Source organism: Corvus moneduloides, chromosome 4, assembly GCF_009650955.1.
Source record: "Corvus moneduloides isolate bCorMon1 chromosome 4, bCorMon1.pri, whole genome shotgun sequence".
Classification (NCBI taxonomy): Eukaryota; Metazoa; Chordata; class Aves; order Passeriformes; family Corvidae; genus Corvus; species Corvus moneduloides.
Window position 1 is genome coordinate 71,299,180 of NC_045479.1, and position 24,077 is coordinate 71,323,256.

The following is a 24,077-nucleotide window of genomic DNA, read 5'->3' on the forward strand; positions in this document are numbered from 1 at the left end:
ACAGTGGAAAAGCACCTGGGAAGCACTTCCCAAAACACCATGGCATCAGTGAGCAACTTTTCATCAGGAATCTGAGCCCAAACCAGAAGTCTCCAGGAAACTTTGCATCAGGGATGAAACAGAACCCAGTGTTTTGCTCCCAGAGTTTCACAAAGGCCTCATTCATCATTTCCTTTTCAGCACTGCTGGGAAGCTATCAGGGATTTCAATACATATTCATTATGCCTTATCGACATCTAGCCAGGTAAGGCAAGGACAGGGATGACTTTCAGGCTCAATCAGAGGATATTTAGCAGGAGCTCGTCGCTTTTGCTATTTGCCAGAAAGTCAGCTTCACCAGCCGGTAAAAGGAAGAGAAGAAGAAAAAAAAAAAAAAAAAAAGAACAACCAAAAAAAAAACCAGCACAAAGGAAGGAAATTTGCTTCTGTAAAAAGTCGGATAAAACAGCCACCTCCCCACTTCAGGCATTTTTACAGTCTCCTCATAAGTATTCCCCAAGAGCCCCCTACAAACCCAAACCGCATGTTCCGTTAGTCCGATTGCCCTTTTCCCAGCTTCTTCCCGCTGCAATTCCAACACCTTCAGGGATGCCTGACCCTGCACTCTGCACCGCACGCACACGTGGAACCGCTACCGCCCCAAACCCTGCGCGCCGGGCATTAACGCGCCCATCCCCGGCGGGTGTTTCCACACCCACCGAGCCGGAGGGACGGGAAAAAGGATGGAAAAGAAGGAGAACGGCAGCGGCAGCCCCTTCCCTCCTGGAGCATCCCCCTCCCCTCGCCCGGCTCTGCCCAGCCAGCGCCTTCGACGGCTTGACTTTCCCAGCCCCTACGTGAGAGACGTGCAGCGTGACAGCAATTTAATGGATCGCCGTCAAAAGGCCAGCTGAAGGAATCACTGCAGCCGCCCCAGCCTCCCCTGGACGAGCAATCAGACAATCGCACTAATTATTTCACACCCAGGGAGCGTCCTTCCAGAGGATGCTCCCGCTCCCTCCAGGCATCGCGCTGGACGTGGTCTCCGTTATTCCTCCGTTCCCACCCAGCTTTGCAGCCCTTGCTCTTTGTTGCTGCTGAGGAATTAATAGCACCTCGCGTTTAAAATACCTTGAGTTAAAAAAGAATAAGCTAAAAAAAGGTCTAAATACCCGCTTTCCACGTTGCACAGCAAACGCTGCCCAGCATGGCTCGTTTCCGCCCCAAGAAAAAATAATTAGAAGCCACATTATGTTATTAATAAGCCCCTCGCTGCCTTAATATATGAAATATATTAGTTTTCTCCTCGGCCAAGAGGGAGGTGTCTCTGAAAAACCAGGTGAATGAAGTGGCAAAAAACCACTGCATGCACAAGGGATTTCTTTCAGAGGTGCCAGTCCTTGAGAAAAATCAAACCACACAGACACACGTGCAAAGCATTAAGCCCGGAGACGTTTTGTCCCACTCTAAGCAAAGCCCTTTGGCAACCCAGATGTGCAGCCTGTTGCTGAAATCCATTTCCTCGGCAGCTCCCGCTACAGAGCTGCCCTTGCCAGGCACAGGCTGCATATCCCAACATCTGCTCCAGGGTGCCTGACCCACAGCCACGGGCAACAGCATCTGGCAAGTTCATAGGATATCTATTTTTTAAAAAAAATTATTATTATTGTTTAGGAGGGGAAACTTTCCAGCCAAGGTAAATAAACATCAGAAGCGACTTTAAACGCCTGATGAAGACAAGCGTCGGAAAGACTGATTCACCCAAGCCACTTCCATCCCTCGCCAAGCTGCGAGTGCCACCCCCTCCATCCCGGCTCCGCACATTCCTGCGACGCTCATTTAGAGCTAAGAGTTGCACAACTGGCAGGCTGTCAGTGTAGCTGGTGGGCGAGTTAAAGGACCTGCCTCCTGAGCCTTCGGATTGGATCATGAATCAAGATTTGGTTTATAGTAACACCGGGATGACCCAAGCATTCGATTTATATATATATATATAAAACCACGGTTTCAACCACTCAAGGATCTTTCTGAGCTTCAGAGACAAGGGGAAGCCACTGCAGAAGTTACAGCATTAATTTCTGCCTCCCCCTCCACCTGCCTCCTATCTCGTCCCCACAGGGTTAAGTGGTAAAGTGCAAACGGCTGGTGTTCGGTTGGGTTTGGCTTTTTTTTTTTCCTAAATCCATTGCCCTAATCCTCCCTCCACGTCAAAAAAAAAAAGAAAAGAAAAAAAAAAAAGAAAAATTTAGCACACTAATTGTACGGGGTTTGAAGCAAGCTGGTCTCGTGTAAGGTGTCCTGTCACATGGCAGGAGGGGTGTGGAACGAGATTATCTTTACGGTCCCTTCCAACCCGAACCATTCATGATTCGGTCATTAACAAATCCCCAAGCGAGCTGCTTGACACCGCGAAAATCCCAGCTGAGCTGGAGCCCGGGTGCGAGGTGAACAACCTGCTCCCTCTCCTTTTAATCCCAAGGCTGGGAGCGGAGAGTGGAAACTGGGCCACGCGTGTCCCAGCACCTCCCCGCATCCTGCGCTCGGCGGGGCCATGTGACGGCTGCACCTTCCTCCCGCTGCCAAGGGCTGGGAGTGAGTCACGGGATGGCAGCGAGTGGGATGCGGGCACGGGAGGATGCTGGGGCACGGAGAGAAGGGAGGAGGGATGCTGCAGGGATGCTGAGAGGGCGCTGCAAAGAGCCCCGCCGGGGTGCGCAGAGAAAGGGGAGTGCTTCCCACCCATCCCATCCCTCCAGCCAAATCCCATCCCTCCGGGATGCTGCGGTGCCCGTACTCACAGCGGCGGGGCAGAGCCGGGCGGTTGTCATTGGGAAGCCAAATCTTCTGGATGCGGCTTTGCGTCAGCTCCATGGGCATTTTTAAAACAAAGGTCTTTTTGCGCTCCGCGTCCACCTTGATGCCTTTGCGGGAGGGAGGAGGAGGAAAAAAAAAAAAAATGGGGGGGGGGGGGAAGGAGGTGGCGGAAATATATAATAAAAAATAAATAAAAAGGGGGTTTTTTTGCAGTCAGTGGTTTGGGCGAGCGGCTGCGGCGCTTTCAGATGCTGCTCCGAGCCTCGTGAAGGTTTTACGGCAGGAGGGGGAGGAGGAGGAGGAAGAGGAGGGCCGGGGCTGCAGGGCACAAAGCCGGCAGGAGCGGCCCCAGCGCAGCCGCTGCGCGCTCGAGGGAACGAGGGCGAGCCCCGCCGCGAACCGCGATGGAAAAAAAAAAAATATATATATATATATATATTTAAAATTTTTTAAAAATGATCTTCCCTTTTTAATTGGGAAAAAAAAAAACAAAAACAAAAACAAACAATAATAAGAGAAGAAAAGCAGCAGAATCTCCACGCGAGGCGGCCGGGGAAGGAGCGGTGCTGCAGTCCGCACTGCTGCTCGGGCCGGCTCCGCTCACGATGTGCCGGCAGCCGCCGGGCCTCCTACTTCTATCCCGACAGGCCGGGACCGCCTCCGGGGCGGGGCCGGGGCCGGGGCCGGGGCCGGGCGGGCGCTGCGGCGCCGCGGAGGAGGAGGAGGAGGAGAAGGAGGAGGAGGATGGGCAGGAGGAGGAGGAGGATGAAGGGGTGGGAGGGGGATAGCGGTCCCTGCTGCCCCCTGCCGCCCGCCCCCCGCACTGCAGCGCGGACAAAGGACCCGCTTTGTTCCGAGGGGGGGACGCGGCACCGACCCCCCCCCCCGCCAAAGCGGGGAATTTGGGGTGCGCAGGGGACCCCCAAACTAAAATAGTTAAATAAATGTGCTATTTAATGTCTTACGTCTTTTTAATCAACGAGGGATAATGATGTAAAATGATGTAAAGTGAATATAAGAAAAAAAAAGGGGGAAATTAAAATCCAATAATAAATAACTTTTTTAAACTGTTAAAATAATTGAAAAGGAGTGAAAGATATGAAGAGAAAAACAATAAAATGAATCAAAAATTAATTAAGGAAATAAATAAGGAATAGAGGGGAAAATAAGGAGGGAAAAAAGGAAATGAACTAAAAAATTGGAAATAAAGTGGAATAAAGTGAAAAATAAAATTGAAAAAAAAATGAGAGACAAAAAATTAAAATTAAAATTATAAAAACAAAGAAAAATAAAAAAAGAAAAAAAAGAAACCCAAAGTACACAGCGGTGGGATGTGGGGGGGCTCCTCCGGCGCGCCCCTTGCGCCCCCCACTCCGCGCTCAGCGGGTTCGGGCCGGGGGGTCCCGCGGGGGGCCGGGGGATGCCGGGGGGTCCCGGGGGACCAGGGGATGCCGGCCCTGCGCTCCTGCACGTCGCTCACGTCGCACATGCGGTGCCGGGCCGCCTCCCCCGGAGGGGATGCCCGGGATGCGGCGGCTCCGCCTCCGCCCGCGGCCACCGCGGCTGCTCCGCCCCGCTCCGCGCCCGGGCGGGGCCGGGAGGCGGCGGGGCCCCCCCGCGTCCCTCCGCGAACAGCGGCTCGGGGGCGGCTGGAGCGGCCGCGGCGCTGGGGATGCTCCGCGGGGAGCCTTTGCTCTCAAACGGGCGCATAATGCTAATTTTTAATCAATACTTTTTAAATTTAATATTAATTTATTCATCTCTTTTAATTATTTATTATTTAATCGTTTCCTACTATTATTTTATTATTTTACTATTTTACTCTTAGTTCAATATTTTCCTAGTTATCACATTATATTCACGTACAATAAATATGTTGTTGCTATTATTAATTATATTCTATTAATATTAATATTAATATTAATATTAATAATTTTATTATAATAACAACTGTTATTCGTAATAATTATTTTTATTTTCATCATTTTATTAGTTTATTAAACGTCTTAGTGCACTCGCCAGGTTCCTACAAGTTACGTTTTCACCACAAATTAGGCTGCAAACAGCATCCCAGCAATGCTGACAGCCCCGAACAGCCCCTGTTTGCAGCACAGAGGGGTTGGGACCACCCTGAAAATTCCTGTGATGACGCCCAAATCCCTCATACACAGGTGCTCAAGCTCTTATCCCTTGGGAAGGATGCTGGGTGGGAATGTGCCACAGCAGGGAAATGTGGGAATGTGTCATAGGTGGGAAGAGCTGTAGAGGTGGGAGCATCTGCTTTGATGGTGTTTCATAAAGCAAATTTTGCTTCAGAATTCAAAGCCTGATAAGGAGCATTTTGGATACCTAAAATGTTCAATAACCTTTTTTTGTTACAGAGGGTATTTTACTCCTCTGGAAGCAAAGGCTTGTATTTTTATAACGCATCTAGAAAGAAGATATTTCTGGCTAATTCCTTACATGGAACCAAGATGGAGTAAAAAGTGCACAATCTTTCCCTCTCCTACACAGGGAAAAAATATTCACAGGCAAAAAAAAAAAAAATTAAAAATAAATTTAAAAAAAGCTACTATGAGCGAGCTGGAAAAGAACCAGAGATTTGGGATGTGGGAAGGGAGATGAGAGAGAGTTGTGAGTTCTCCATTTGGCAAGGATGGGATGGGAGTCAGGCACAACAGCACTCCCTGGACCCCTCTGCACAAAATCCCCAAATCCTTTTCACATGTAGGGCAACAGAAAGTCGGCTCCCAGCTAGAGCATGAGTCAGAAGGAGGACAAAAATTCACATGATATTACAGGACAAGGAATTTGGGCATCATCCCCCTTCCTCCAGCAGCTCTCTCCCCTCTCCGTGGCTCTTTTCCACTTCACAAATCACCACCCCCACGACATGAAAAGGAGCCTGAAAGCGAAACCCTGCCTGAATTAAAATCACAGTCGCTTCAAATTAGATCCACCTAGTAACTCTTGGCTTAGAAACTCCTAAATAACTGGAGCGGAAAGCTTCAACTCCTAAATAAGTGACCTGGATTTCAAAGGCACGAGCACCCAGCTGCTCCGAGGGAGGTCAGCTGGAAGAAGCACCATTACTATTTATAAGGCACTTTCATGCCGGGTGGAGGGTGGGGAGCAGGACAGCGCTAGGTGCACTCAGAGGATTATTTTTCGCCCTCTTAAATCGTGCTATGCCAAATCCCAGCTCTCTAAAAATAGCACCTGGACTGGTAAATAAGCTGTTGCTCACAGCTGCTGTGAAAGGAGCCCAAGGGGGTGCTTAGCTCAGCGATTTTTCAGGAAATTAAGTCACTGGTGCGGCCTGAATGTTGTCAGGAAGAGGTGCCAGCTCCTTGGGAGCCACCACAGGCACAGTGTGACATGGGACAGCCAGTGATGCTGTCCCACAGCCTCATTCTCTGTGTGGCAGAGTGTGGAGCGAGGAATCAACCAGTCAGTGTAGGCTGGAGGTGCTGCCATACATACCCCAACCAGAAAGTGGCAGATATTTAATAAATGAGAAGGGACAGGGTATAAATGTATAAATGTATAAATGTATAAATGTATAAATGTAATGCCAGGGCTCAAAATCTGAAAGTCCTGGTGGTAGATAGGGAAAAAATTGACCTTGAGCATCCAAGGGATGAATGCAGCAGGTCCAGAGAGGTGGGAGAGGGAAGGGCAGTGCAAAGAGGGGAAGTCTGGGAGAAAAAGGGGAAAATCCCATTTCTATGAGAATGGGACGCCCACCTATCATGGTGTTTACAGCCTTCAAACTTCTTCAAAACACCAAAACTAAACCCTCTCAATTCCCTCCTTTGTTCCACTGCTGCTCCAACGTCAAACTCACCTAGCAACCCATCCTGAACAGTGGCATTAGGCTCTGGACACATCCCAAAAGAACAACTCCAGACTTAATTCTCCATCCCCTTTGGAAGAACCTACTGGTTACCAGCCAGCCTTCCCTGACATCTTCCCCCTGGCATCAAAATGCCAGCACCAGCAGTGACTGCTCTGGCGAGCCCCAACTCTGACTAAGCCATGATTCATCCTCCTCTTTTCATGTCTTTATTTTCTGTATTTATTTGATTTCCCCTAAAGGAAACTTGGAAGGGAAGGACCTGTCACGTTCTTGCCTACGTCCAGTGCCACACGCATCGTCTCCTTTGGACGTGGCATGGGGTGCAGAGGGGGAGAGATGCCTGGTGGGATCCTGGTCACACATCCAGGAATTCTTTGCAGGGTTAGAATTTGGAGGGGGTGGCTGGGAGCTGTGTGTGCATCACTATATAGATGCAGCCACTCGTGTGCTCTGTTCATGTCAGGGCAGCTTCATCTGCAGCAGTTTCCAGTATGGCCTTGGTTTCTCGGCCTGGAATGTGGGCACAAAGTTCACAACCACAGAATGGTTTGGGTTTAAAGGGATTTTCAAGGTCATCCAGTTCCACCCCCTGCCATGGGCAGGGACACCTTCCACTGTCCCAGGTTGCTCCAAACCTCATCCAGCCTGGCCTTGAACGCTTCCAGGGATGGGACAGCCACAGCTTCTCTGGGCAACCTGTGCCAGGGCCTCACCACCCCCACAGGGAAGAATTTCTTCCTAATATCCCATCTAAATCTACTCTCATCCAGTTTAAAGCCATTCCAAAGTGCTCCCTACCCCGGGAGCTGCAAAAGTCAGGCAGCAGCTGTCCAGATTCTTGTTAGTGCATTAACGACATTTTCTTGCAGCAGAGAAATTTATTCCTCTGGGCTGACCAAGGCATATTTATGTGGTTTTCAAAAAACACAAAACAAACAAACAAAAAAAACCAAACAAAAGAAACCAAAACAAACAAACAAAAACCCCAAAGCAAAATGCTAAATTTTGCACTTGCAAAAAAAATTTTTTAAATAGTGGGATACTGAAGAAACCAAGAAAATTGTCTGCAATATTTTCGGGGAATTAAATGTTTTCAGAAAGGTCAGGAAGGAAACCAAGTGGTTGCCCCTCCTCTTGCCAGCTGGATGCTGAGTAGTTTTCACTGCTGATGGCGCTTTCTTTGGAAGGACTTGAAAAAAAGCTGCTAAGGGTCAGGCTCGTAGTGGGGAGGGTGATAAATGTCTGATTTTTATCAGGCTGATAAAAATGTTTGGATTTGGAGAGGCAGCTGGAGTTCACGGTCCTTTGTGCCTGCAGGTTTCAATCGCCTCCCTCGCCCCTCGCAGGTATCTCAGTTACAGGAATAAATAAACAAGGAGCAAAGTGTGAACTGTACCTGTATCACCAGGATATCACCGCTCCCTCTCCCTCATCCCGCCCAGGTCCTGATGCCCGGGGGGGAACACGAAGAGCTCCTGCATCTGTCCCTGTAATGGATCGGGGTGCTTCTGCCGTGGAAAGCAGCTTTTTCTTTCCTCTCCTCTAAACAAGTTGTGTTTCCTTCCTCATTCCTTGCCTCTCACCCCCTTGTTCTTGCAGTCTAACACTCCTTTTCCTCCTTCAGCCACATCGGGCAAAAAGGAACTGAAATCAGGCAAAATCATTTCTTCACGGTATAATTTGCAGACAGGGTTCCCTGCAGGGATTACGGGATGTTTCTCAGCATTGGGATTTACAGACCCCTACCCTGAAATCAGGGGAGAGCTCCTGGTCCCTCTGCAGCTGGGAGTGCTGGGCCCTGCCCGGGGTGCAGGATGCAGGCAGGGCAGGGAAAATCGCATGCCCCAGAGCTCTCCTTCCTTCCACCCACCAGAGCAGACACACGTTCTCCTGGCTGAGGACAAGCCGTACAGTTTTTCAGCCTATTGCACCCTCTGATTGCACCTGACGTGCTCATGAGACTCCTTCCTTGGCCGGGTGTAAGAAATTCAGCTCATTGCTGACAGCAGCTGGGCACTGCGACACCACTGGAGCAAGACCCGGGCTGCCACACGCCTGCCTGTGGGTGCAGCCTGGCTTAAAGACAGCCACAAGCAGAGAAAGGGGGGAAATTCAACGGGGTTCAGCTTCTGACATTGAGAAACCAGGGCTGAGCCCCGGAGGGGGAATCCCCACAGAGGCACAGGGCATTGCTCACCCCACAGTATCAGCCCCAGTCAAACATCGCACCCAGGGCTGACCTTTCCTGGCAGCCAAGGGACGGGAAAAGTCAGGAAGAGGTTGCAGAAATGCAGAATTCAGCCTTAATCAGCTGATTGCAGCTTAGGGAGCTCCCTGCTTTTGCCCAGCCCTCTGCTCTGAGCTCGCCGTGTGTTGTCACCATCACACTAGGAGCCAAGCAGGAATTCTTTCAAGAAGAGTAAATTCTTCCTGAAGTCAACCCTCTGCAATTTTTTTTAAAATTTATTTTAATGTATAACTCTTCAGGCAGGAGGACAAGGGTTCAAACCTTGTTCGAGTGGTCAGACTTGTGCCCTAACTAGAGGTGTTTGGTTATAATTGGCTGAGTTAAAGCATTACAGCAAAGGAAATGGGAGAGTTGGAAATGCAATGCCTGGCTTTGATGAATATGGGGAAGAAGAAAGGATGAGAGCCTGGATTCAATCTCAATTCACCAAATTAAAAGCAAACTATTTCAAGGTTCCCTCCACTGTTCTCAGAGAGTGGATGCCTCCAACTGTGCTCAGGTCTTGGATGGTCCCTGGGAAGACCCAGTAAATCCTAAGACCAAAGATAGGGAGATGTAAGATGGGTGTCCATCGGCCAGGACTGATGACCCCAAAGGAGCCTCCCAGACTGAGGTTCATATTTAAAATCCCAGGAAAGGAGGTTTATTTGTAATTTTAAAAAATAATTATATTCTGTATTTCTCAAAAAATATAATTTGGAAATACTGTTCTGAAGCTGCAAATATCCGTTGGAGCAGGGATATTTCTCAAAGCTGGCAGCTCTGCTCAGAAACAGGTCCAGGAGGATTGAGTAATGTCCTGTGAAAGTTCCCGACCTTATAAGACTAGTGCAAAACAAAACTCACCCCATAAATGGGCTAAATCATAAAGATAATTGACTCCATAGGTTACAGAGAGGGTAGATTTAGGATAGATATTAAAAAGAAATTCTTTACTGTGAGCGTGGTGAGGCCCTGGCACAGGTTGCTCAAAGAAGTTGTGCCATCCCTGGAAGTGTTCAAGGTTGGATGGGGCTTGAAGCAACCTATTTCTGTGGAAGGTGTCCCTGCCCATGGCAGGGGTTAGAATTGGATGATCTTAAATGTCACTTCCAAACCAGGCCATTCTGTGATTCTATGAAACACGGGGTCAGAGGGTAACTAAACAGCAAGAAGTTGGCATATTCCAGTCTCAGGAATTTATTACTGGTTCTCCTTGAAATAAAACCTGGCTGCAAAAGTTCAGGCTTGGTTCCAACAGCAAGGGTCAGAGGGTGCAGATCAGTCAGAGAGCCACAATTCAGGTTTTGGCATTTTTAGAGCTTCTGAAAAGACAATATTCACATGAATCTGACATTGGGTTGAGCCTTCTACTCCCAGGTACTTTTAGTTGTGTGAAAGGAACACCTCCCTGTTTGCCCTGTTATTTTAAGGTGTGAAATTTCCCACTGAAAGTCCTGGGATTGATTTAGAGTGTAAATCCACAGGACGTTGAACTTGACTTTAGGTTACCTCATCCCTAATCAAGAGGCCACAACCACCTGCAACAAGGCACTGATGCAGCACAAAAATCCTGCTGGTCTGAGAGAAAAGTGTGTTTACAGGGCTATTCTGTCCCAGCTGCCAGATCAGATATTCCCTGTCCTGCTGCTGCCAGCAGAACTTGGCATGTGTTACCACAGTGCCTTCTCGGGGAAAATCAGCAGAATCACAGCCTTTTTCTCACACCTGACCCAGACCTAATTTAGGATTGTTGTGGTTTAACCCCAGCTGGGAGCTCAGCCCCACTCGCTCACTCCCCCCACAGAGGGATGGGGGAGAGAACTGGCAGGAAAAAGTGAGAAAACTCAGGGGATGAGATACAAACAGTTCAATGGGTAAAGCAAAAGCCACGTGCACAAGCAAAGATAAACAAGGAATTAATTCCCCACTTCCCACAGGTGTCCAGTGATCCCCAGGAAAACAGGGCTCCATCGCATGTAGCGGTGGCTTGGGAAGGCAAACACCACCACCTCGAATGTCCCCCCCTTTCCTAAGCATGACAAAATGTGTTATGGAATATTTTTAGTCAGTTTGGGATCAGCTGCCCTTGCTCTGTCCCCTCCCAAATCCTTGTGCCCCCCCAGCCTCCTTACTGGTGGGGTGAGGAGCAGAAAAACATTGCCTCTGTGTAAGCCCTGCTCAGCAAAACCACAAACATCTCTATATTATCAACACTGTTTTGGTCACAAGTCTGAAACACAGCCGCAGAGCAGCTACTCTGAAGAAAATCAACCTGTCCCAGCCCAAACAGGCACAACGCTGGAAAGTGATGCAGCATTTTGGAGATCTGATGGGAAGAACACAGAATTCCAGCCCTCCTGCATGCACAGATTGTTATAGGATTTGTTTTTATGGAGGTTGAACCTCCCAACGACTGAAGTTGACTGTGTTCATGAAGAACTTAATTCCCAGCCCGGTGATGCACGTGGGTCTCTCCAGGTCTCCTGCCTGCAGGCGCCCAGTGCTGGATGTGAAACCCCCCGACGGACGATGAGTCTGTTCAGACCATTTACGGTGGAGGATGATCAGCCTCCATTCCCCTCCGGAAATCGCAGCCTGTCATTATCCCATGGACTTTGCTACTGAACTGTTTCCTAACTTCTCATTACCGCCCACCTTTCATTAAGAACCTGGATCGTTATCTCATCATTGCAGGTTATTAAGTCAAACAATGGCAAAGGCTGTGGCCTTTCTGGGGCTGACTCACCTTCATTATGTAACAAGCCCGGGCCAGTGACAACCTCAGCATTGTCATGGTGACACAGAAGCGTCTAAAAAAGTTGTAGGCAATGATGTGCTGAAGCCAGACACCGCAGAGATGCTGGGGAATCTCTTCAAAGTAATGCAAAAAACCTAAAACATTAAGCTCTGGGGAAGAAAATGTGGTGGTTTGTATTTGTGATGATCAAGGAGGACGTGCTTGTAGGCAGCAGCGGGCAGCAGATTAATCACAGTCTAGGAAAAAGAGTATTTTTTTTTCTCAGGTCTCAACCCCCCGCTGATAATCTGTTTGGCTCCTGGTACAGGGACTTTTGAAGCAGCATCCCAGAAGGATCTGCACTGCCTGGGAGGCTCAGATGGAAAGGTTCCCCTGAGGGATGCTGAGCAGGGAGGAGGCGTCAAAGCTCAGCTCCTGCTGTTCTTCCTCCATCCACAGAAAAGCTGTGGGTAGAGTTTGGGAAGAATTTATGTAATTTTGAGGTGTCTACAAGGAATTGGTCACCTCTGACCACTTCTACCACCTGTGGAGAGAAATGAGTACCCACTTGCACTCAGAACGGTTCAGCTGCCCTGCTGTGGGTGCTGACTGCAAACTGAGATGTGTCCTGGAGGAGTTTGTGTCCTCTGAGCACGGAGAGAACCTCAGAGCTATGCCCAAAACCATTCCATGCACATCTCAGTGCTCTCCAGCACGAGGCGACCCAAAACACAATTCCTTGTCCAATCCAGAGTCCCATGCAGGGAGGGAGAGAAGAGCTCTGGTGAGGAGCTGCATTTCAAAATCGTGTACGTGCCGAGGATCTTCCCACCCACACCTCACCTTTGTGAGCACGTCTGCCCTGTGGACAACCTGCTCATCCCTGCTTCCTCACAGGGCTGGGATGATCCAGACAATGGTTGCCCAACAGTGGCCCACACACCTCAGCTCTGGCCAAGAAGAACCACTTTTGGGACCAGCACCACTCCTGGGGTTGAGCTGCTCCCTGGATCAGCCTCCCCAAGGGCTCCCCTCTCCATTCAGCTGGTGGAAACCACAAGGCATCCAGAGGTGAAGCCTAAGTGCCCCACTTTTCAACAGTGTTGCCATGTGCTTTTAAACCTGAGACCTGCAGGCACTGCTTTTAGGAGGTCTGTGAAACACAAGTAAGAGGAAAAGTGTGTGGTCAACAAGCTGAAATTTAGAATGGTAAGGTTCAGTTTTGTTTTCATATCTTCTGCTGGAGCTCCCTACAGTCAAAACCTCTCTCAGGGAACCTCCAGTTTCCTAACACCTCTCCTAACCGAGTTTTGGACCCAAATCGCTGGAATCAGATCTCACAGATTGCTGGAATGCAGAAGTTAAATAACCAAACTTCTTTATCATGGTTTTCTTAAAATTCCTCCACTTACAATGATTTTAATGCATTTAAGTCCTAGCAGATGATTTTCATTTGTGCATTTCATTTATTTTTTTCTATGCCATGAAGACCTGGCTGGGAAAGGAAAAACAAAAACTAAAATTGTTTAAAAATATCTACAGAATTTGTTTCTTCTGTCCCCGATATTTTCCAATCAGACATGAAAAATATTAATGGAAAATGTCTCTGGAATTTTGGGGCAAGCTGAAACAATATGGGGAGCTTGCTGCCAACATATTTTCTCAAATACATTTATATTTTCCAACCCGCAATGACAAGCTGCTAACAGCTCCTTGAGGAAAAAAAAAAGAAAATTGAGCTGAATGTTTTGATTTCTGCCCTGGAGTTTAACAGGGAGTAGCGAAGCAGTGTCTGGGTGCCTGGCAGGGGTCACAAGGAAAGACGCTGTGCTTCAAAGCACTTGGGAGGGCCTCAGTTTTCTCCCAAACAACTGCTGTTACTTGAGCTGAGAGACAGAGCCAGGAGGGGATGGCATAGGTGGAAGCACATCTTGGCCATTGATTGTGACTCGTCCTCACTGACTAACGATGGAGATAGGGGAAAACCACTTTTATTGTGTCTGCTTCAGCATTTCCAGCAACACCACTCATTAGGGAATCACAGAATGGTTTGGGTTGGAAGGGGCCATATAGCTTATCCAGTTCCAACCTCCCTGCCACAGGCAAGGACAGCTTACACTAGCCCAGGTTGCTCCAAACCCCATCAAACCTGGCCGTGGACACTTCCAGAGATGGGGCAGCCACAGCTTCTCTGGGCACCCTGTGCCAGCACAAACTCTGTGCCACAAACAGGACACTTGTCAATCCTTGTAAACCAAACAAATGACCACAGGACAGGGGCTCACTCCACGTGTCCATCTCCCTGTGCCCCCTGCACGGCGCTGGTGGGTTCCTGCTCCCTGCACGTCCCCGGGCTGATGCCTGCAGTGACAGCACGGCCACAGCCAGGGTTTCACATTTCCCAGCTGTTTACCCAGAGCCCAGCCTGAATGAAAACAACTGCTAGACAGTCAACAAGAGATCTGAGGGCCACCTGACTCCTGGCCAGGCTTTCCTGCCAACTTCCCTATAAAGAGGGAGAGTCGGGCTTGGCAAGGAAGGCATGACCTTCCTTGGCTTCATGTTGTGTGTTTATTACCCAGGCTGGGACAGCCCCAGGCACCTGATTGACAGGCACCTTTCACCCACTGCTGGGTGAAGATGCTTGTGATGTCTCAGGGGTTCCATGGATGGTCACTGAGCCAGTGGGAGATACGGTTTGTACCCATGGAGCAGAGCCCAGAGCAGTTCCCAAACCTGCCAGCTACGTAAAAGCCAGGCCTTTCTGCAGCTGTGGCTAAGGGGGATCCCACTAGGATGGGTTTGGGATGAAGGTGGGGTAGCCAGAGGGTCACAGGAGCTGTAGTATCTGCAGGACATGCTTTGAGCATGGATGCGCCGTGTCCTCTCCCTGTCCTGCCCTAATCACTGGTGTTCATTCCAGACCTGACCAACTGAATATCCCTAAAAACCCATCTCATGCAGGCTCAAGCCCACCCAGAGACTGAGCAAGCACAGCTCCCTTGGACACGTGCAGGAGCACACGCAACCACCCCGTGCCTGGCAGCCGCCAGTGCCTTCAGACGCCACTCAGAAATCTGGTCCTCTTGCATTCAGACAGAGCCAGTCATCGATGACAGGGGTGACTAAAGCTCAGCCCTGGCACACGCCAGCCTCATCCCACACTGCCTTGTCCCATCTTGTCTGCAGCCGGGCCGTTACCACCAGGCCACCCAACCCCATGGCTGCCAGCGCAGTGTGACAGCACATCCCAAGCCAGGCTGGAAAAGGTAACCTCAGGTCGTCCAGAATTCGGGCTAGTAAAGTCACATCCATAAAAGAAAACTTCCCACCCTCACGCCTTCCACCTAACTGCTGCTGTTGCAACAGCCATACATGATTTAATGGTTTATTGCATTGTTCTTTTATTTACGGTGTAAATGTGTTGGACGTGATCAGTTTCTCAGCAGCTCAGCTGCACCCAAAAATTATGAAGACAAGAAAAAAAACCAGAAGTGATTTAAGGTTTAAGGGAAACAGGCTTTGCTGACTGTGTTCCTCCATGCACATGATCTTCACAGCTGACAGGAGGTGGAAATCCATTCCCTGCCTTTGGCAAAGCCACCTTGGAGAAAAAAATAAACACAAAAGTCACTGCTGGGAGGTGCCTCTTCTGTCTCAACTCCTACTGCTCAGCCTGGTTCAGCAACATGGAGATTTTGGTGGTGAAGGTACTGCTGAGTCCCTCTTCCCACCCCAAAGCCTTGTCCTCAGCCGTGAATGAGATCCAGCCCTCCAGCAAAAACCCTATTATTATTATTATTATTATTATTATTGATACTGTTTATTCCAGAAATTTATTTTTCTTTATTTTGTTCTGAATGGGAATGTTATTTTGTAAGCATGGATCCATCCCTGGAGCACCTGGTGTTGGCATAAAGCCATCCCACATTCCTTTTGTGGAGGGGCTTTATCAGGCTGCCAAAGCCCAAGTCATAGCCTCAGCTACGTCCTACTGTTCCTGTGAGAAATCCCTGGCTAATAAGGAGGATTTCTAAGAAAATCACTGAGAAGGAGAAAAAAACAAGTCAAATCCTCAAATTTCTGCTCCAGCCATGTTAAGAGTGTCCTATTGGCATTTAGGTGGGGTGCTTCCCTGGGTCATACCAGGGATGAAGGCAAGAAGGAGAAAAAAACAAGTCAAATCCTCAAATTTCTGCTCCAGCCATGTTCGAGTCTCCTATTGGCATTAACGTGGGGCGCTTCCCTAGGTCATACCTGGGATGAAGGCACGAGTTTCCTCCAAATAAATTTACATTGGTGACTGAGGAGCCTATATTTTGCAGTGCCCACCTGCATTTTTAGGGGTGGAAAAATTTGGTCCCCCAGGCAGAGAAATCAGCAGCTCCACCAGTTATTCCATCCCTCCCATCAGGACCCAGTGCAACCCATCCTCCTGTTTATCCCTCAGCAGAACCAGCCGGAACATCTCGGCTCGGGAGAGACCGAAACTGGGAAGCCACATCCCTCCTTGGGGCTCGTGGATTTGGGAGCAGGAGGCAAAACACCCCATTTTTCTCGCGGTACCACTGGGAGCAAAACACCCCCGATACCGGCGGGTCATCCTTGTTGTTTACCAGCCTCAGCTGCTCTCCGGCCATCCTGGAAATAGCTGGAAAGCCCAGCAGCAGCCGGCTCTCGCACGCTCCTTTCGCGTGTGTCCGGAGGAGGAGGCGCAGCTGCCGGCGGTCGGGCCAGCGGAGCCCGCAGCGTTTCCTCCCCGTGTCCATGTGGCCGGGGCGTGCACAGCCCGTGTGGCTTCCCGGGGCTGGCACGTGCTCCGGTGTCCCCGCTGTCCGCATGCCAGCAGGCCAATGAAATAATAAATGAACGGGTAAACAAGTTCAGCCCGCTGCCCTGGGAAAGGTTCTCCCCGCCTCAGGTCGGATAAACGAGCTCCAGAGGCGGCAGGGAGGGGGATAAATCAGGCTGGCTGAAGGGATTCAGCCGTGTAACAGCAGCCCTGCCTTGTGCCTGCCCAAAGAGAGCCCAAAGCGGGGCCGGGGCTGCACAAGGACACGGCAATACCTCCTTTTCCCCGTGGATTTACCATCACCGTCCCCATCACCCCTTCCCCAGCAGCATCGTTTCTCCCCAAACCATTTCACAAGGCGACATTGGTCGGTCTCAGCTTTCCCCTCTGTCCTCACATAATCTTTTCCAGGAGAAAACTTTCCTTGATTTCCAACCCAAATCAACATCTCTCCAGGTGCGGTTTTTACACCCTGCTCCTGCCCACAGGGGCTGGTTTGGAAGCTCTGCACTGCACTACAATGAGGTCTGGACCAGTAACACCCTCCCCAAATGTACCTACACAGGGAACACACCTCAGGGTGCTCCGGCACAGCCAGGATTGGTGCAGAGAGAGCTGGATCCATGGATAAGAGCAGCTAAAGGCACTGTCAGCGCAGCCTCCAGCCCATCTCTGCACCCTCCTGTGCCTCAGTTTCCCCTGCCTCAATTGATAAAGCTGGAAATCATCCAATGAGGAGTAAGACACTGGGGAGAGGGGGAACAAAGAGGTCCCAGCAGTCAGTTCTGAACGAACAGCATTAGGTCCCTGGGAAAATTATTATCATTATTATTATTAATATATAAAAAAGAAAGCCCAATTCCGTGATGTTTTAGCAAGAGGGTGGCATACAAAATGCAGGAGGTTGGGTTTTCTGGACTGGATGGTGCTGGTTCCTCAGCACCAAGGCAGGGCACATCTCACTCCAGGCCCTGTTCTTTTGGGAAGAAGTTTAATCTGGGATGGGACATGGTGGGCAATACCAAGGAGAAGTCTTCAGAATGGGGTATATGGGAGAGCACAAAATGAGAGTGATTTTGTTCTCCAGGAAGGAGAAGACTGTGGAATAGCTTTTGGCCTGGAAAAGGATGCCATGGAGAAGGTAATAGCTGTTCTTTACAGCAAGGAATATTTAAGGTTTATACAAGATATGCTGTCCCAGTATTAGTGGAATCCTAATACCTCTTGCCAGGACAAGGAATTCTCCAGGGGAAAACACAAAGGAAATCTAAATCTGTGTGGGTTTGATCTTGAGTCCCAGCTGGGGCCTGTGTCCCATCCCTTTTTTTTTTTCCCCAGCCTTAAAATGTAGTTATGATGGGGAATAGATCAGGTGCCCTGCAGAGTTGTGTGTGCCTGCACGCACGCACCAGGAAAACAGGGATCACACCTTGCCGGCTGCTGGTTTTGAAATCCTCCCACGTCCTCCATGAAAAACACCTGTGGTCATCTGATTTAAAGCCTTTGGAGCCGTTTTGTGCTGAGATCAATTTCTCCATCACAGAGGGTGTGTTAGGGAAAGCAGTTCTGCCAGCACAGACCCCCGCTGGCACAAGGATGGTCGGATGCTAGGTGGAAAAGGGGTCTGGGGGGTGTTGGTGGTGGGATTTGAGCACTGGGGTGAAGCCCAAGCCCAATCTGAGCTGCTTTCCTGTGTGACACTGCCACTGAGCCTGGGTTTCAGCTGGTGGCTGGAAATACAGCAATGGAGAGTCCTTCCCCATCCCTGCAGGAGGGAGGCAGGACACCAAAAGGAGGGGTTTTCCAGCATCCTGAGTTGCTTGGTGGGACGCTGACCCTGGCAGGGCAGGTTATAGGTGTGTCTGCCTGCTCCCAGGTTAGGACATGAGGATATACCTTCAATAGCTTCACGTGGTTTAATTCCCAGACTCGGGAAGTCTGAGAGGTGCTGATAACCCATATCTCTCCCCACCAGCTGGTTTCTGGGGAGTGATAAGAACACAGAGTAGGTCCCAAAAATCCCACTGGACCTCACAGAGCTGCACAGCCCTTAGGAACCTCCTACAAATGTTTCTAGTGGAGTGGTGGTTCCAACCTGCAGCTGGTGGCAGCCAAGGTTGTCCCACCTGCCCACCACAGCCTGGCATCTGCCCCCCTGCACCAGCACCAGGAGACGTGGTAGGCTCTGCTGCTCGGTTGTTCATGACCCTGTGAGCACCAATGGAAACAAGACCGGGCATGGTGACCCTGAAATCCATTAAAAACTCCCTGTGAGTGGCCATAAATGCTAAAGAAAGTGCAAGGGCCAACCAAGGGGCAGCGGAAAGGTCATGCTCACGGAGGGCTTTCTTGGAAGTGCAGGGAGGTGTTGGGAGGGGTGTGATGGGGGCACAGACACCTGTTCTTTTGGGTCCTTTGGCTCAAGAGGCTGGTGAGGTGAAAGGGGATGAAATGAAACTGAGAGCCAGAAGGAAAATACCACAGTGAGCAACATAGGCCAGGGGGCAAAGCAGGACAGGAGGGGATTTCCAGCCTTCCAGGAAAGGTGTTCAGTGAAAACAAGGCAATGATTTGACTCAGGCATGAGCCAGTGAGTCAGGAGAGCCAGGGCCAGTTCTGCCACACATTTCCTCCCTGCCCTTTGAGCAGACACCCACGGTGTTGCCGTCACCAGGACAGTCCCCACAGGGAGCTGCAGCAGGCAGGATCCCCCTCAAGCAGCTCCTGACTCCTCACATGGCTTCTCTGCATCATGTGTACAGCCCATCAGTGCTTAAAAATCCTGTCCAGTACCTCTGACAGGAAATGCTGGATAAAAACTTTTCCAGGGCTGCCAGGAAGACACGACATCGAGGAGCGACGAGTGACGTGACCGGCAAAGGCAGCAGCATGTGGGTTTGCATGGAATTGCCAGCAAGCCAGAAAGCCTCCAGAAGTGACAAGATTATCCCTTCCAAAGCCTGAAAAGAGCTGCAGAAAGGCAGTTCTCCACCTTTAGCTGTAACCATTCTGCAAAAGCAGTTTCCCATCAGGGGGTGTTGTAATCTGAGTCACTGCAGGAGCTGGGACAGCAAGGAAGTGCTCGGTGGAGCAGGGGACAGGCAGCAGAAATTGCAGTGCCGGGATGTGGCATAGTCTTGCCCTTTCCCTTCATGCTGACGGGCAAAAGGCACCTCTGCTCCTGCTAACAAGAGCCTCCTTGACCTCAGCAAGCAGAAATGAGACCAGGAAATGTCATAACTTCTGCTTACAGAACGTACAAAGCAGTGAGAACAGCAGGAGAGGGAGGGATTCTGCCCCACTCCGCTCTCGTGAGACCCCACCTGGAGCCCCGTGTCCAGCTCAGGGTCTCCAATATAAGAAGGATGTGAAGCTGCTGGAGCAAGTCCAGCGGAGGCCATGGAGGTGCTCCAAGACCTGGACAACCTCTGTCATGGAGACAGGCTGGGAGAGCTGGGGTTGCTCTGGAGAAGGCTCGTGGGAGACCTTAGAGCCCCTTCCAGTGCCTAAAGGGAACCTATAAGAAATATGGGAACAGTTTTTTTAGCAGGGTCTGTTGCAACAGGACATGGGGTGATGCTTTTGAGGTGAAGGAGGGTTGATTTATATCAGAAATAAGGAAGAAATTTTTTATGGTGAGGGTGGTGAGACCCTGGCACAGGTTGCCCAGAGAGGTGGTGGATGCCCCCTCCCTGGAAGTGTTCAAGGTGAGGTTAGAGTGGATTTTGAGTAACCTCCTCGAGTACAAGGTGTCCTTGCCCTGTCAGAGGGTTTGGAACTAGGTGATCTTTTACATCCTTTCCAACCTGAATTGTTCTGTGCTTCTATCATCATGTGTTCCATCTCTGCTCGCTGGCTTTCAGTCTTATCTCCAGCTCCTTCCCAGCCAGCAGCCCCAGGATTTCATTTGTCCTTTGACAGATGACAAATGTCCTGCTCGCTGGCAATGTCCTGCCAGCTTATCACCTGCACACTCCCAGGCTTCCTTGCGTCAGCTGCAGTAATTAAATCATATTTTTCAGGAAGGGTACTTTAGGTGAAAGCTCCCAACACGTCCTGCCAGCAGAGCTGCAGCCACAGACAGGCCCTTGCCAGGGTAATGGTACTGCTTGGGGAGCAGGGCTCTCTCCAGTGCTCCCAGCTGATGCAGCAATGCTGGAAGAAATTAATTCCTGTCCTAAGCTCATAACTCCTGGCTGTCCTTGAGCATCCCTGCTAGAAAGACCTTTCTTTAATATCTGAAACTGCCAAATGCCTTGCTAAATGGCAGCTGTTATACAAACATGAAGTGCAGATCCTGGGGCAATGCCACTGGCTGCGATGCCCAAGGAGAAAGGAGGCAGAACAGAGCCAAGACAACCAGGATTTCACACAGACCTCTCAGGGAGACACGGGAAAGTGATGCCAAAGCTGCAAGTAGTGAGAAACCGGCAAAGACAGGGTGGAGTTTGCATTTTCTCCACAGGATGCTCCATTTCCACATGCGGGGGTGTGCAAAGACAGCTGAGAGCCTCCAAAATGCTCATCTCAAAGCCTCCCTGTGCCTCAAGCTACCAGGGGTTTGCAGAGCAGCAGCCCTTGGGCAGAGCCTCCTCTTTGCACCCTGCATCAGGGTGGCTGTGAGGAAGCCCTGAGGTGAGATGCTGTTCCCAAAAGGCTTCCAAAGTAAAGGCTCAGCCTCCTTGCTGAGCTGCCTGGAGCCTCCATATTCTTCTGGGAGGGTCAGGAACACAGCCAGATTCCAACCCAGCTGAAGCCACCACCTTAAGCAAGGCTTTTTATGCACCAAGTTGAACTAGAAGGAAAATATCTTCATGCCCAACTCTCCTGTAAACTAAGGATGTACACAGCTTGCTGTGGGCAGCTTTTGAAGGGCAGCCACAAGGCCATGCTCTCCACAACCCTCCTGCCTGGTGGCTTATGGATGTGCTCCTGGGAAGCCCAGGCAGCCCAGCAGCAGCCACTGAGCAGTGCTCCAGGCAGGGCTGGTGATGTGGGGTCCCACCAGCCCAACGGGATGCTCTGAGCCGGGGTTAAAGTTTGCGGCCAGGTCACAGTACTGCTAAGCCACCACTAAACCATGTACCCAAGTGCCACATTTACATGCCTTTTAAATTCCTCCGGGGATGGTCACTCCACCACTTCCCCAGGCACCACTTTTGCAGTCCTTGACAACTGTTGTGGTGACAAAATTTCTCCTAAAATACACAAGCTGTGGACAAAACCCATCCCCACTGGCCTCTGCCATCTCGGACTCTGGAGCTGCAGGCTGATGCACGGAGCAGCTGAAAGCTGCTCTGGCACTTCAAGGTTGACCTCTAGAGGAAGTTTGTAGACAGACGAGCTGCGACGGTGGCACAATGGCTGCAGGACCGAATTGGCGAGGATTTGCAGGTCAGCTGTGGCCCACGTGTCTGGCAGCGATGACAAGCACAGCACGGTGTCCCAGCAAAAGGGTCCTCCCCAGTTTAGGTGTGCTGGGCAGGGCCGCATGGAAAAGCATCAACTGCTGCAAATCCACCATGTGTCCCCAAGTGCTGCAGACCTGCCCGTCATTTCTACCCCTGCTGGGGCTGCAGCTGGGCCACGGGAGCTGCCCTCCAACAGGGGAAATTCCCCCGGTCTCTCCCTGCTTCCCACTAAGGGCTCAGCGCTTTCAAAGCGTCATACTCTGCTTTCCTCCCACCGCCCACCCCCAGCACCTCTCCCTCTTCTCCAGATTAATCCGTTTATCACCTAAAATTAAATCGAGCCCTGCAGTCTGCTGCGCTGTCAAGATGCGAGGGTGTGAACCACATCACGCTCCTCTGAGCCTTAAAAGGCAACAGAAACCTCGGCGCCGGAGACACGGGTTCTGTGAGCATCACTGCGGGCGATGCCTCACCCCTGAAACACCCTCCCCAGAGCAGGGAGAGGGGACAAAAACAACTCCAGCCCTCTCCGCGCCAATTTCATTCCCTCCCTGCTGCCCTTCGATGCCATGCCAGTCCCAGCGGGTGATATCTCGGTCCCTGCCCCAGCACAGGACTGCTCGCTGGCCAAAGCACCTGTGTGCGATGCTGAGCAGCACCTTCTCCCCGTGTCCTTGCACGTCCCGACTTAACCCTGCCTCCCCTGGCTTTTTTGACTCACGGAGAAGACTTTTTACCTTCCATTTCCCCACTCAGTAGAGCTGGGAAAAGGGACCACCACAAGCATCCCACTCTGTGTCCCACCGTGCCCGCACTTCCCTCTGGAAAGAGGAGGAGGTGACATTTAAGAGTCTCTGCTTCACAGCGGCTCGGAGAGGATGGAAAACTCATCCACAGCAGCACAGGAGCACCCATCAGAGCTTTAGGTCCCATATTGGGTGCTTCTTGCCCACACCGGCAAGCCAGGGGGTGGCAAGTGGGGATTTCTGCCAGCTGCTGGGATGGAGCTCTATGGAAAAGAGATGGTTTGGGGCGCAGATCCGAGGGCACCACGGCACGAAAGGGGCTTGCGCAGGTGAGGTACCCTCCTCAAAAGCTGCTTTACCTCCCCAGTCTCTGCTCCCAGCCCCTCAGCCGAGCACCTCCCAAGGACACAAATGCTCGCAGGTCGCCAGTTCTCAGACTGCATCGCCCCAGCCAGCCCCCAGCAGCACCCCCTGCCCAGAAACATCCTGCTGCCTTCCGTCCTCAGCCCTTGCACCGCCCAGAGCAGCTCATTCCCCTCGCCCGGGAACAGACGAAGAACCCCCCAGGGAGGGCGGAGAGGGGACAGTTGCCCTTACCAGGCTGCACAGAAACACGCACACGCACCCCACACACAACCTCAGGGATGTCCCCCATCCTCCCCCTGAGCCGGCGGTACGGCAGAGCCGGGCACAGCTCGGTGCTCCCATCTCCCATCCCTGCAGCAGGCACAGCCCGGGGCACGGACCCATCCCTGGATCCCCAGGTCGGTCCCGGCGCTGCGAGGGAGCATCCCGGGATGCTGCCCACCCATCCAGCCCTACCTTTGCGGAACGGCATGGAGCGGGAGGAGGCAGGGCTGCGCTCGGACTCCTGGGTTCCGCGGACGCTTCCTCTTAGATATATAAATATAAAATATGTATTTCTTCTGTATCTCTGTTTCTTTCCTTCCTCCTCCTTCTTCTTTCAGAAGGAAACGGACATACTTGGGCAAAGCCCGGCAGAAACCAGCGTCATTCCGAGGGTGGCACTGCAGAAGGGAGGAAGTTCTTGCAGTTTCAGAGCTTTTAACCCTTCACTTCCCGGAGAGAGCAGAGCTGGGAGGGAGGTGACAGGAACAGGACAAGGAGCTGGTGGCCTTAGAAAGGGGTGGAAGGTACCGGGACAGGGTTCTTGAGTTTATTTGTGGTGGGGTTTTTTTTTGTAGGACCAGTACAGAACTGAGTGTAATGGATGTGGGTGTGAAAATGGAATTTTGGCCTCCTGCATCACTTATGCAATTTCTAAACTCATCAGAGCACCAACCCCATCTTCTTTGTGGTGGCACTGGGACAAGCTGGGAACACACACTTGCTTCAGAAACAAGGGTGTCAGAAATTCAGATCCCCCTGTTCAGCATCTCCTGCCCTTGCACAGGCAATTGGGAGTTCAGATCCTGCTGTGCTGGATCCTGAGGATGAGCAAATACCCTTCTCCTGGCATCACAGGGCTGGGATGAGCCATCAGCTTTG

At 50.9% G+C, this 24,077-nt stretch overlaps 1 protein-coding gene across 6 annotated transcripts in view; it reads right to left on the minus strand.

The window, feature by feature from the left end:
* Nucleotides 1–23,583, minus strand: part of PFKFB3 (6-phosphofructo-2-kinase/fructose-2,6-biphosphatase 3) — a 40,106-nt gene extending 16,523 nt beyond the window's left edge. For 3 of the 6 annotated variants that reach the window (XM_032106633.1, XM_032106630.1, XM_032106631.1), the window contains exons 1-2: nucleotides 23,391–23,582; nucleotides 2,778–2,900 (exon numbers count right to left, since the gene is read on the minus strand). In XM_032106633.1, coding sequence (XP_031962524.1) covers nucleotides 2,778–2,900; nucleotides 23,391–23,406 — 139 coding nt within the window. In that variant the 5' untranslated portion in view covers nucleotides 23,407–23,582. Of the gene's footprint in view, nucleotides 1–2,777; nucleotides 2,901–23,390 lie in introns of all 6 variants that reach the window. The other 3 variants (XM_032106628.1, XM_032106627.1, XM_032106632.1) reach the window with 2 other exon arrangements.
* Nucleotides 23,584–24,077: the final 494 nt, after the last annotated feature.